Source organism: Crinia signifera, chromosome 5 (assembly GCF_055691185.1).
Source record: "Crinia signifera chromosome 5, ASM5569118v1, whole genome shotgun sequence".
Classification (NCBI taxonomy): Eukaryota; Metazoa; Chordata; class Amphibia; order Anura; family Myobatrachidae; genus Crinia; species Crinia signifera.
Genome location: NC_139221.1, coordinates 3,268,129 through 3,282,208, shown reverse-complemented (window position 1 = coordinate 3,282,208; position 14,080 = coordinate 3,268,129). Strand labels below are relative to the sequence as shown.

The window sequence follows — 14,080 nt, the reverse complement described above, 5'->3', positions numbered from 1 at the left end:
TGTGTATAGAGGCACCTCTCCCTGCCACCCCATTATTATATAGTCTGTCCTGTACTGTGTGTATAGAGGCACCTCTCCCTGCCACCCCATTATTATATAGTCTGTCCTGTGCTGTGTGTATAGAGGCACCTCTCCCTGCCACCCCATTATTATATAGTCTGTCCTGTACTGTGTGTATAGAGGCACCTCTCCCTGCCACCCCATTATTATATAGTCTGTCCTGTACTGTGTGTATAGAGGCACCTCTCCCTGTCACCCCATTATTATATAGTCTGTCCTGTACTGTGTGTATAGAGGCACCTCTCCCTGCCACCCCATTATTATATAGTCTGTCCTGTGCTGTGTGTATAGAGGCACCTCTCCCTGCCACCCCATTATTATATAGTCTGTCCTGTGCTGTGTGTATAGAGGCACCTCTCCCTGCCACCCCATTATTATATAGTCTGTCCTGTACTGTGTGTATAGAGGCACCTCTCCCTGCCACCCCATTATTATATAGTCTGTCCTGTGCTGTGTGTATAGAGGCACCTCTCCCTGTCACCCCATTATTATATAGTCTGTCCTGTACTGTGTGTATAGAGGCACCTCTCCCTGCCACCCCATTATTATATAGTCTGTACTGTACTGTGTGTATAGAGGCACCTCTCCCTGCCACCCCATTATTATATAATCTGTCCTGTACTGTGTGTATAGGGGCACCTCTCCCTGCCACCCCATTATTATATAGTCTGTCCTGTACTGTGCGTATAGAGGCACCTCTCCCTGCCACCCCATTATTATATAGTCTGTCCTGTACTGTGTGTATAGAGGCACCTCTCCCTGCCACCCCATTATTATATAGTCTGTCCTGTGCTGTGTGTATAGAGGCACCTCTCCCTGTCACCCCATTATTATGTAGTCTGTCCTGTACTGTGCTGTGTGTATAGAGGCACCTCTCCCTGCCACCCCATTATTATATAGTCTGTCCTGTACTGTGTGTATAGAGGCACCTCCCCCTGCCACCCCATTATTATATAGTCTGTCCTGTACTGTGTGTATAGAGGCACCTCTCCCTGCCACCCCATTATTATATAGTCTGTCCTGTACTGTGTGTATAGAGGCACCTCTCCCTGCCACCCCATTATTATATAGTCTGTCCTGTACTGTGTGTATAGAGGCACCTCTCCCTGCCACCCCATTATTATATAGTCTGTCCCGTACTGTGTGTATAGAGGCACCTCTCCCTGCCACCCCATTATTATATAGTCTGTCCTGTACTGTGTGTATAGAGGCACCTCTCCCTGCCACCCCATTATTATATAGTCTGTCCTGTACTGTGTGTATAGAGGCACCTCTCCCTGTCACCCCATTATTATATAGTCTGTCCTGTACTGTGTGTATAGAGGCACCTCTCCCTGTCACCCCATTATTATATAGTCTGTCCTGTACTGTGTGTATAGAGGCACCTCTCCCTGCCACCCCATTATTATATAGTCTGTCCTGTACTGTGCGTATAGAGGCACCTCTCCCTGCCACCCCATTATTATATAGTCTGTCCTGTACTGTGTGTATAGAGGCACCTCTCCCTGTCACCCCATTATTATATAGTCTGTCCTGTACTGTGTGTATAGAGGCACCTCTCCCTGCCACCCCATTATTATATAGTCTGTCCTGTGCTGTGTGTATAGAGGCACCTCTCCCTGCCACCCCATTATTATATAGTCTGTCCTGTGCTGTGTGTATAGAGGCACCTCTCCCTGCCACCCCATTATTATATAGTCTGTCCTGTACTGTGCGTATAGAGGCACCTCTCCCTGCCACCCCATTATTATATAGTCTGTCCTGTACTGTGTGTATAGAGGCACCTCTCCCTGCCACCCTATTATTATATAGTCTGTCCTGTACTGTGTATAGAGGCACCTCTCCCTGTCACCCCATTATTATATAGTCTGTCCTGTACTGTGTGTATAGAGGCACCTCTCCCTGCCACCCCATTATTATATAGTCTGTCCTGTGCTGTGTGTATAGAGGCACCTCTCCCTGCCACCCCATTATTATATAGTCTGTCCTGTACTGTGTATATAGAGGCACCTCTCCCTGCCACCCCATTATTATATAGTCTGTCCTGTACTGTGTGTATAGAGGCACCTCTCCCTGCCACCCCATTATTATATAGTCTGTCCTATGCTGTGTGTATAGAGGCACCTCTCCCTGCCACCCCATTATTATATAGTCTGTACTGTGCTGTGCGTATAGAGGCACCTCTCCCTGCCACCCCATTATTATATAGTCTGTCCTGTGCTGTGTGTATAGAGGCACCTCTCCCTGCCACCCCATTATTATATAGTCTGTCCTGTGCTGTGTGTATAGAGGCACCTCTCCCTGCCACCCCATTATTATATAGTCTGTCCTGTGCTGTGTGTATAGAGGCACCTCTCCCTGCCACCCCATTATTATATAGTCTGTACTGACTGTGTGTATAGAGGCACCTCTCCCTGCCACCCCATTATTATATAGTCTGTCCTGTACTGACTGTGCGTATAGAGGCACCTCTCCCTGCCACCCCATTATTATATAGTCTGTCCTGTACTGTGTGTATAGAGGCACCTCTCCCTGCCACCCCATTATTATATAGTCTGTCCTGTGCTGTGTGTATAGAGGCACCTCTCCCTGCCACCCCATTATTATATAGTCTGTCCTGTACTGTGTGTATAGAGGCACCTCTCCCTGTCACCCCATTATTATATAGTCTGTGCTGTGTGTATAGAGGCACCTCTCCCTGCCACCCCCTTATTATATAGTCTGTCCTGTACTGTGTGTATAGAGGCACCTCTCCCTGTCACCCCATTATTATATAGTCTGTGCTGTGTGTATAGAGGCACCTCTCCCTGTCACCCCCTTATTATATAGTCTGTGCTGTGTGTATAGAGGCACCTCTCCCTGCCACCCCATTATTATATAGTCTGTCCTGTGCTGTGTGTATAGAGGCACCTCTCCCTGCCACCCCATTATTATATAGTCTGTCCTGTACTGTGTGTATAGAGGCACCTCTCCCTGCCACCCCATTATTATATAGTCTGTACTGACTGTGTGTATAGAGGCACCTCTCCCTGCCACCCCATTATTATATAGTCTGTCCTGTCCTGTGTGTATAGAGGCACCTCTCCCTGCCACCCCATTATTATATAGTCTGTCCTGTACTGTGCTTATAGAGGCACCTCTCCCTGCCACCCCATTATTATATAGTCTGTCCTGTACTGTGCGTATAGAGGCACCTCTCCCTGCCACCCCATTATTATATAGTCTGTCCTGTACTGTGTGTATAGAGGCACCTCTCCCTGCCACCCCATTATTATATAGTCTGTCCTGTACTGTGTGTATAGAGGCACCTCTCCCTGCCACCCCATTATTATATAGTCTGTCCTGTACTGTGCGTATAGGGGCACCTCTCCCTGCCACCCCATTATTATATAGTCTGTCCTGTACTGTGTGTATAGAGGCACCTCTCCCTGCCACCCCATTATTATATAGTCTGTCCTGTACTGTGTGTGTATAGAGGCACCTCTCCCTGCCACCCCATTATTATATAGTCTGTCCTGTACTGTGTGTATAGAGGCACCTCTCCCTGCCACCCCATTATTATATAGTCTGTCCTGTACTGTGTGTATAGAGGCACCTCTCCCTGCCACCCCATTATTATATAGTCTGTCCTGTGCGGTGTGTATAGAGGCACCTCTCCCTGCCACCCCATTATTATATAATCTGTCCTGTGCTGTGTGTATAGAGGCACCTCTCCCTGCCACCCCATTATTATATAGTCTGTCCTGTGCTGTGTGTATAGAGGCACCTCTCCCTGTCACCCCATTATTATATAGTCTGTCCTGTACTGTGTGTATAGAGGCACCTCTCCCTGCCACCCCATTATTATGTAGTCTGTCCTGTACTGTACTGTGTATAGAGGCACCTCTCCCTGCCACCCCATTATTATATAGTCTGTCCTGTACTGTACTGTGTATAGAGGCACCTCTCCCTGCCACCCCATTATTATATAGTCTGTCCTGTACTGTGTGTATAGAGGCACCTCTCCCTGCCACCCCATTATTATATAGTCTGTCCTGTACTGTGTGTATAGAGGCACCTCTCCCTGCCACCCCATTATTATATAGTCTGTCCTGTGCTGTGCGTATAGAGGCACCTCTCCCTGCCACCCCATTATTATATAGTCTGTCCTGTGCTGTGTGTATAGAGGCACCTCTCCCTGCCACCCCATTATTATATAGTCTGTCCTGTGCTGTGTATATAGAGGCACCTCTCCCTGCCACCCCATTATTATATAGTCTGTCCTGTGCTGTGTGTATAGAGGCACCTCTCCCTGTCACCCCATTATTATATAGTCTGTCCTGTACTGTACTGTGTATAGAGGCACCTCTCCCTGCCACCCCATTATTATATAGTCTGTCCTGTACTGTGTGTATAGAGGCACCTCTCCCTGCCACCCCATTATAATATAGTCTGTCCTGTACTGTGTGTATAGAGGCACCTCTCCCTGCCACCCCATTATTATATAGTCTGTCCTGTACTGTGTGTATAGAGGCACCTCTCCCTGTCACCCCATTATTATATAGTCTGTCCTGTACTGTACTGTGTGTATAGAGGCACCTCTCCCTGCCACCCCATTATTATATAGTCTGTCCTGTACTGTGTGTATAGAGGCACCTCTCCCTGCCACCCCATTATTATATAGTCTGTCCTGTACTGTGTGTATAGAGGCACCTCTCCCTGCCACCCCATTATTATATAGTCTGTCCTGTACTGTGCGTATAGAGGCACCTCTCCCTGCCACCCCATTATTATATAGTCTGTCCTGTACTGTGTGTATAGAGGCACCTCTCCCTGCCACCCCATTATTATATAGTCTGTACTGTACTGTGTATAGAGGCACCTCTCCCTGCCACCCCATTATTATATAGTCTGTACTGTACTGTGTGTATAGAGGCACCTCTCCCTGCCACCCCATTATTATATAGTCTGTCCTGTACTGTGTGTATAGAGGCACCTCTCCCTGCCACCCCATTATTATATAGTCTGTACTGTACTGTGTATAGAGGCACCTCTCCCTGCCACCCCATTATTATATAGTCTGTCCTGTACTGTGTGTGTATAGAGGCACCTCTCCCTGCCACCCCATTATTATATAGTCTGTCCTGTGCTGTGTGTATAGAGGCACCTCTCCCTGTCACCCCATTATTATATAGTCTGTCCTGTACTGACTGTGTGTATAGAGGCACCTCTCCCTGCCACCCCATTATTATATAGTCTGTCCTGTGCTGTGTGTATAGAGGCACCTCCCCCTGTCACCCCATTATTATATAGTCTGTCCTGTACTGTGTATAGAGGCACCTCTCCCTGCCACCCCATTATTATATAGTCTGTCCTGTGCTGTGCGTATAGAGGCACCTCTCCCTGCCACCCCATTATTATATAGTCTGTCCTGTACTGTGTATAGAGGCACCTCTCCCTGCCACCCCATTATTATATAGTCTGTACTGTACTGTGTATAGAGGCACCTCTCCCTGCCACCCCATTATTATATAGTCTGTCCTGTACTGTGTATAGAGGCACCTCTCCCTGCCACCCCATTATTATATAGTCTGTACTGTACTGTGTGTATAGAGGCACCTCTCCCTGCCACCCCATTATTATATAATCTGTCCTGTACTGTGTGTATAGAGGCACCTCTCCCTGCCACCCCATTATTATATAGTCTGTACTGTACTGTGTGTATAGAGGCACCTCTCCCTGTCACCCCATTATTATATAGTCTGTCCTGTACTGTACTGTGTATAGAGGCACCTCTCCCTGCCACCCCATTATTATATAGTCTGTCCTGTACTGTGTGTATAGAGGCACCTCTCCCTGCCACCCCATTATAATATAGTCTGTCCTGTACTGTGTGTATAGAGGCACCTCTCCCTGCCACCCCATTATTATATAGTCTGTCCTGTACTGTGTGTATAGAGGCACCTCTCCCTGTCACCCCATTATTATATAGTCTGTCCTGTACTGTACTGTGTGTATAGAGGCACCTCTCCCTGCCACCCCATTATTATATAGTCTGTCCTGTACTGTGTGTATAGAGGCACCTCTCCCTGCCACCCCATTATTATATAGTCTGTCCTGTACTGTGTGTATAGAGGCACCTCTCCCTGCCACCCCATTATTATATAGTCTGTCCTGTACTGTGCGTATAGAGGCACCTCTCCCTGCCACCCCATTATTATATAGTCTGTACTGTACTGTGTGTATAGAGGCACCTCTCCCTGCCACCCCATTATTATATAGTCTGTCCTGTGCTGTGTGTATAGAGGCACCTCTCCCTGCCACCCCATTATTATATAGTCTGTCCTGTACTGTGTATATAGAGGCAGCTCTCCCTGCCACCCCATTATTATATAGTCTGTCCTGTACTGACTGTACGTATAGAGGCACCTCTCCCTGCCACCCCATTATTATATAGTCTGTCCTGTACTGTGTGTATAGAGGCACCTCTCCCTGCCGCCCCATTATTATATAGTCTGTGCTGTGTGTATAGAGGCACCTCTCCCTGCCACCCCATTATTATATAGTCTGTGCTGTGTGTATAGAGGCACCTCTCCCTGCCACCCCATTATTATGTAGTCTGTCCTGTGCTGTGTGTATAGAGGCAGCTCTCCCTGCCACCCCATTATTATATAGTCTGTATTGTGCTGTGTGTATAGAGGCACCTCTCCCTGCCACCCCATTATTATATAGTCTGTCCTGTGCTGTGTGTATAGAGGCACCTCTCCCTGCCGCCCCATTATTATATAGTCTGTGCTGTGTGTATAGAGGCACCTCTCCCTGCCACCCCATTATTATATAGTCTGTCCTGTACTGTGTGTGTAGAGGCACCTCTCCCTGCCGCCCCATTATTATATAGTCTGTCCTGTCCTGTGCTGTGTGTATATAGGCACCTCTCCCTGCCACCCCATTATTATATAGTCTGTCCTGTGCTGTGTGTATAGAGGCACCTCTCCCTGCCACCCCATTATTATATAGTCTGTCCTGTACTGACTGTGTGTATAGAGGCACCTCTCCCTGCCACCCCATTATTATATAGTCTGTCCTGTGCTGTGTGTATAGAGGCACCTCCCCCTGTCACCCCATTATTATATAGTCTGTCCTGTACTGTGTGTATAGAGGCACCTCTCCCTGCCACCCCATTATTATATAGTCTGTACTGTACTGTGCGTATAGAGGCACCTCTCCCTGCCACCCCATTATTATATAGTCTGTCCTGTACTGTGTGTATAGAGGCACCTCTCCCTGCCACCCCATTATTATATAGTCTGTCCTGTACTGACTGTGTGTATAGAGGCACCTCTCCCTGCCACCCCATTATTATATAGTCTGTCCTGTGCTGTGTGTATAGAGGCACCTCTCCCTGCCACCCCATTATTATATAGTCTGTCCTGTACTGTGTGTATAGAGGCACCTCCCCCTGCCGCCCCATTATTATATAGTCTGTCCTGTACTGTGCGTATAGAGGCACCTCTCCCTGCCACCCTATTATTATATAGTCTGTACTGTACTGTGTGTATAGAGGCACCTCTCCCTGCCACCCCATTATTATATAGTCTGTCCTGTACTGTGTGTATAGAGGCACCTCTCCCTGCCACCCCATTATTATATAGTCTGTCCTGTACTGTGTGTATAGAGGCACCTCCCCCTGCCACCCCATTATTATATAGTCTGTCCTGTCCTGTGTGTATATAGGCACCTCTCCCTGCCACCCCATTATTATATAGTCTGTCCTGTACTGTGTGTATAGAGGCACCTCTCCCTGTCACCCCATTATTATATAGTCTGTCCTGTACTGTGTATAGAAGCACCTCTCCCTGTCACCCCATTATTATATAGTCTGTCCTGTACTGTGTGTATAGAGGCACCTCTCCCTGCCACCCCATTATTATATAGTCTGTCCTGTCCTGTGTGTATATAGGCACCTCTCCCTGCCACCCCATTATTATATAGTCTGTCCTGTACTGTGTGTATAGAGGCACCTCTCCCTGCCACCCCATTATTATATAGTCTGTCCTGTACTGTGCGTATAGAGGCACCTCTCCCTGCCACCCCATTATTATATAGTCTGTACTGTGTATAGAGGCACCTCTCCCTGCCACCCCATTATTATATAGTCTGTACTGTGCTGTGTGTATAGAGGCACCTCTCCCTGCCTCCCCATTATTATATAGTCTGTCCTGTGCTGTGTGTATAGAGGCACCTCTCCCTGCCACCCCATTATTATATAGTCTGTCCTGTACTGTGTGTATAGAGGCACCTCTCCCTGCCACCCCATTATTATATAGTCTGTCCTGTACTGTGCGTATAGAGGCACCTCTCCCTGCCACCCCATTATTATATAGTCTGTACTGTACTGTGTGTATAGAGGCACCTCTCCCTGCCACCCCATTATTATATAGTCTGTCCTGTACTGTGTGTATAGAGGCACCTCTCCCTGCCACCCCATTATTATATAGTCTGTCCTGTGCTGTGTGTATAGAGGCACCTCTCCCTGCCACCCCATTATTATATAGTCTGTACTGTGCTGTGTGTATAGAGGCACCTCTCCCTGCCACCCCATTATTATATAGTCTGTCCTGTACTGTGTGTATAGAGGCACCTCTCCCTGCCACCCCATTATTATATAGTCTGTCCTGTGCTGTGTGTATAGAGGCACCTCTCCCTGCCACCCCATTATTATATAGTCTGTCCTGTACTGTGTGTATAGAGGCACCTCTCCCTGCCACCCCATTATTATATAGTCTGTCCTGTACTGTGTGTATAGAGGCACCTCTCCCTGTCACCCCATTATTATATAGTCTGTCCTGTACTGTGCGTATAGAGGCACCTCTCCCTGCCACCCCATTATTATATAGTCTGTCCTGTGCTGTGTGTATAGAGGCACCTCTCCCTGCCACCCCATTATTATATAGTCTGTCCTGTGCTGTGTGTATAGAGGCACCTCTCCCTGCCACCCCATTATTATATAGTCTGTCCTGTACTGTGTGTATAGAGGCACCTCTCCCTGCCACCCCATTATTATATAGTCTGTCCTGTACTGTGTGTATAGAGGCACCTCTCCCTGCCACCCCATTATTATATAGTCTGTCCTGTGCTGTGTGTATAGAGGCACCTCTCCCTGTCACCCCATTATTATGTAGTCTGTCCTGTACTGTACTGACTGTGTGTATAGAGGCACCTCTCCCTGCCACCCCATTATTATATAGTCTGTCCTGTACTGTGTGTATAGAGGCACCTCTCCCTGCCACCCCATTATTATATAGTCTGTCCTGTACTGTGTGTATAGAGGCACCTCTCCCTGCCACCCCATTATTATATAGTCTGTCCTGTGCTGTGTGTATAGAGGCACCTCTCCCTGTCACCCCATTATTATGTAGTCTGTCCTGTACTGTACTGACTGTGTGTATAGAGGCACCTCTCCCTGCCACCCCATTATTATATAGTCTGTCCTGTACTGTGTGTATAGAGGCACCTCTCCCTGCCACCCCATTATTATATAGTCTGTCCTGTACTGTGTGTATAGAGGCACCTCTCTCTGCCACCCCATTATTATATAGTCTGTCCTGTGCTGTGTGTATAGAGGCACCTCTCTCTGCCACCCCATTATTATATAGTCTGTCCTGTGCTGTGTGTATAGAGGCACCTCTCTCTGCCACCCCATTATTATATAGTCTGTCCTGTGCTGTGTGTATAGAGGCACCTCTCCCTGCCACCCCATTATTATATAGTCTGTCCTGTGCTGTGTGTATAGAGGCACCTCTCCCTGCCACCCCATTATTATATAGTCTGTCCTGTACTGTGTGTATAGAGGCACCTCTCCCTGCCACCCCATTATTATATAGTCTGTCCTGTGCTGTGTGTATAGAGGCACCTCTCTCTGCCACCCCATTATTTTATAGTCTGTGCTGTGTGTATAGAGGCACCTCTCCCTGCCACCCCATTATTATATAGTCTGTCCTGTACTGTGCGTATAGAGGCACCTCTCCCTGCCACCCCATTATTATATAGTCTGTCCTGTGCTGTGCGTATAGAGGCACCTCTCCCTGCCACCCCATTATTATATAGTCTGTCCTGTACTGTGCGTATATAGGCACCTCTCCCTGCCACCCCATTATTATATAGTCTGTCCTGTGCTGTGTGTATAGAGGCACCTCTCCCTGCCACCCCATTATTATATAGTCTGTCCTGTGCTGTGCGTATAGAGGCACCTCTCCCTGTCACCCCATTATTATATAGTCTGTCCTGTACTGTACTGTGTATAGAGGCACCTCTCCCTGCCACCCCATTATTATATAGTCTGTCCTGTACTGTGTGTATAGAGGCACCTCTCCCTGTCACCCCATTATTATATAGTCTGTCCTGTACTGTGTGTATAGAGGCACCTCTCCCTGCCACCCCATTATTATATAGTCTGTCCTGTACTGTGTGTATAGAGGCACCTCTCCCTGTCACCCCATTATTATATAGTCTGTCCTGTACTGTGCGTATAGAGGCACCTCTCCCTGCCACCCCATTATTATATAGTCTGTCCTCTACTGTGCTGTGTATAGAGGCACCTCTCCCTGCCACCCCATTATTATATAGTCTGTCCTGTACTATGTGTATAGAGGCACCTCTCCCTGCCACCCCATTATTATATAGTCTGTCCTGTACTGTGTGTATAGAGGCACCTCTCCCTGTCACCCCATTATTATATAGTCTGTCCTGTCCTGTGTGTATAGAGGCACCTCTCCCTGCCACCCCATTATTATATAGTCTGTCCTGTGCTGTGTGTATAGAGGCACCTCTCCCTGCCACCCCATTATTATATAGTCTGTCCTGTACTGTGTGTATAGAGGCACCTCTCCCTGCCACCCCATTATTATATAGTCTGTCCTGTACTGTGTGTATAGAGGCACCTCTCCCTGCCACCCCATTATTATATAGTCTGTCCTGTGCTGTGTGTATAGAGGCACCTCTCCCTGCCACCCCATTATTATATAGTCTGTCCTGTACTGTGTGTATAGAGGCACCTCTCCCTGCCACCCCATTATTATATAGTCTGTCCTGTGCTGTGTGTATAGAGGCACCTCTCCCTGCCACCCCATTATTATATAGTCTGTCCTGTGCTGTGCGTATAGAGGCACCTCTCCCTGCCACCCCATTATTATATAGTCTGTCCTGTACTGTACTGTGTATAGAGGCACCTCTCCCTGCCGCCCCATTATTATATAGTCTGTGCTGTGTGTATAGAGGCACCTCTCCCTGCCACCCCATTATTATATAGTCTGTGCTGTGTGTATAGAGGCACCTCTCCCTGCCACCCCATTATTATATAGTCTGTCCTGTACTGTGTGTATAGAGGCACCTCTCCCTGTCACCCCATTATTATATAGTCTGTCCTGTACTGTGTGTATAGAGGCACCTCTCCCTGCCACCCCATTATTATATAGTCTGTCCTGTGCTGTGTGTATAGAGGCACCTCTCCCTGCCACCCCATTATTATATAGTCTGTCCTGTACTGTGTGTATAGAGGCACCTCTCCCTGTCACCCCATTATTATATAGTCTGTCCTGTACTGTACTGTGTATAGAGGCACCTCTCCCTGCCACCCCATTATTATATAGTCTGTCCTGTACTGTGTGTATAGAGGCACCTCTCCCTGCCACCCCATTATTATATAGTCTGTCCTGTACTGTGTATAGAGGCACCTCTCCCTGTCACCCCATTATTATATAGTCTGTCCTGTACTGTGCGTATAGAGGCACCTCTCCCTGTCACCCCATTATTATATAGTCTGTCCTGTACTGTGCGTATAGAGGCACCTCTCCCTGCCACCCCATTATTATATAGTCTGTCCTGTGCTGTGCGTATAGAGGCACCTCTCCCTGCCACCCCATTATTATATAGTCTGTCCTGTACTGTGCGTATAGAGGCACCTCTCCCTGCCCCCCCATTATTATATAGTCTGTCCTGTGCTGTGTGTATAGAAGCACCTCTCCCTGCCACCCCATTATTATATAGTCTGTGCTGTGCTGTGTGTATAGAGGCACCTCTCCCTGTCACCCCATTATTATATAGTCTGTCCTGTACTGTGCGTATAGAGGCACCTCTCCCTGCCACCCCATTATTATATAGTCTGTCCTGTGCTGTGTGTATAGAGGCACCTCTCCCTGCCACCCCATTATTATATAGTCTGTCCTGTGCTGTGTGTATAGAGGCACCTCTCCCTGCCACCCCATTATTATATAGTCTGTCCTGTACTGACTGTGTGTATAGAGGCACCTCTCCCTGTCACCCCATTATTATATAGTCTGTCCTGTACTGTGCGTATAGGGGCACCTCTCCCTGCCACCCCATTATTATATAGTCTGTATATAGGTGCACTACAGGAACCAGCGTTATCCTCCTGGTTGCTACTGGCGATGCTGTCTCCTGCACCTACCAGTTTATAAGCCAATCCCTGGTCACGTTATCTGCCGCTGCTCATATATATTGCTGTTCTGAGCAATAAATCGGTGGGTTATGTCCATGTCCCGGATCCTGGCCCCATACACTGTAATACCTAGAATAATACCTATGTCGGCATCACGTCGGCATGGTGAACTGGTTTTATGCTGTATAAGTCCCTTATGGTGGTGTTCTGTTCCTCCCTCATACAGGAGCCAGTTTCCTGGACTGGAACCACGTGTTCGCCTCATCTACCAAGGGCAGCTCCTCCGAGATGACTCGCAGACCGTCGCCTCTCTCCAGCTTACCGACAGCTGTGTGCTGCACTGCCACATCTCCCCGCAGGCCTCACCTCCAGGGCGCAGTGCCGCTGAGCTGGACCAGGTCCCACTAAACGTTGGCAGCCTGCTGGTGCCACTGCTTGGACTGATTCTATTCATCCTGTGGTACTGCCAGCTTCAGTACCCAAACTTGTTTACTGCTACAGCCACAGCGTGCCTGGGTCTCATCACCTTGCTGGTCACGGTTATTGCCCTGTCGTCTTACCGGAGGTAATCCATCAGAGGCACCGGGAATGGCTGCTCATTATTCCCTGAGAGACGGTCCTGGGGAGCAGGGGGGTCAGAGACCAAGGACAATCTCCTGTAGCTCCCCCAACCCTGGAGGCACCAGAAGAATAAACCATGTCAGATTCCTCTGCTTCAGATGTTTGTTATTGATGGAGGGCAGATGCCCGCTTCCTCTATAGCTGCACTGTGGTTTGTCATTAGATTGTGTAGCCATGGACCCAGGCGTTAGCGACACAGGACATACTGTGATGCGCGACATATGACCAAGGGCCCCCGGTGTAACGCGCGACCCAGCCCCCCGCCGTGACGTGTACAGTAGTTGCTATGTGACCTGGTATCATGACCTGACCGAGCCATGGAGCTGAAATAAATTATTTAAATATTTTTCCAAAACAAGCAGAAGGTGTTATTGGCTGACGTAGGTGCAGCGCGGAGGGAGGGGCGACACTTCTGATGTCCAGGTGTGTACATCATATATCACAGAGGCAATATGCTGCCTGCCTGTACTCCTCCTGACTGACCCTGTGCTGCCTGCCTGTACTTACTCCTCCTGACTGACCCAGTGCTGTGTGCCTGTGCTTACTCCTCCCGACTGACCCTGTGCTGCCTGTCTGTGCTTACTCCTCCCGACTGACCCTGTGCTGCCTGTCTGTGCTTACTCCTCCCGACTGACCCTGTGCTGCCTGCCTGTGCTTACTCCTCCCGACTGACCCTGTGCTGCCTGCCTGTGCTTACTCCTCCCGACTGACCCTGTGCTGCCTGCCTGTGCTTACTCCTCCCGACTGACCCTGTGCTGCCTGTCTGTACTTACTCCTCCTGACTGACCCTGTGCTGCCTGCCTGTACTTACTCCTCCTGACTGACCCTGTGCTGCCTGCCTGTACTTACTCCTCCTGACTGACCCTGTGCTCTGTGCCTGTACTTACTCCTCCTGACTGACCCTGTGCTGCCTGCCTGTACTTACTCCTCCTGACTGACCCTGTGCTGTGTGCCTGTGCTTAC

The 14,080-nt window shown here is 48.6% G+C and overlaps 1 protein-coding gene across 2 annotated transcripts in view; it reads left to right on the top strand.

Annotated features, from left to right (window-relative positions):
- TMUB1 (transmembrane and ubiquitin like domain containing 1) overlaps positions 1 to 13,204 on the top strand; it is a 130,984-nt gene extending 117,780 nt beyond the window's left edge. For both annotated transcript variants that reach the window (XM_083186517.1, XM_083186518.1), the window contains exon 3: positions 12,723 to 13,204. In XM_083186517.1, coding sequence (XP_083042643.1) covers positions 12,723 to 13,065 — 343 coding nt within the window. In that variant the 3' untranslated portion in view covers positions 13,066 to 13,204. The remainder of the gene's footprint in view (positions 1 to 12,722) is intronic.
- The last annotated feature ends 876 nt before the right edge of the window (positions 13,205 to 14,080 follow it).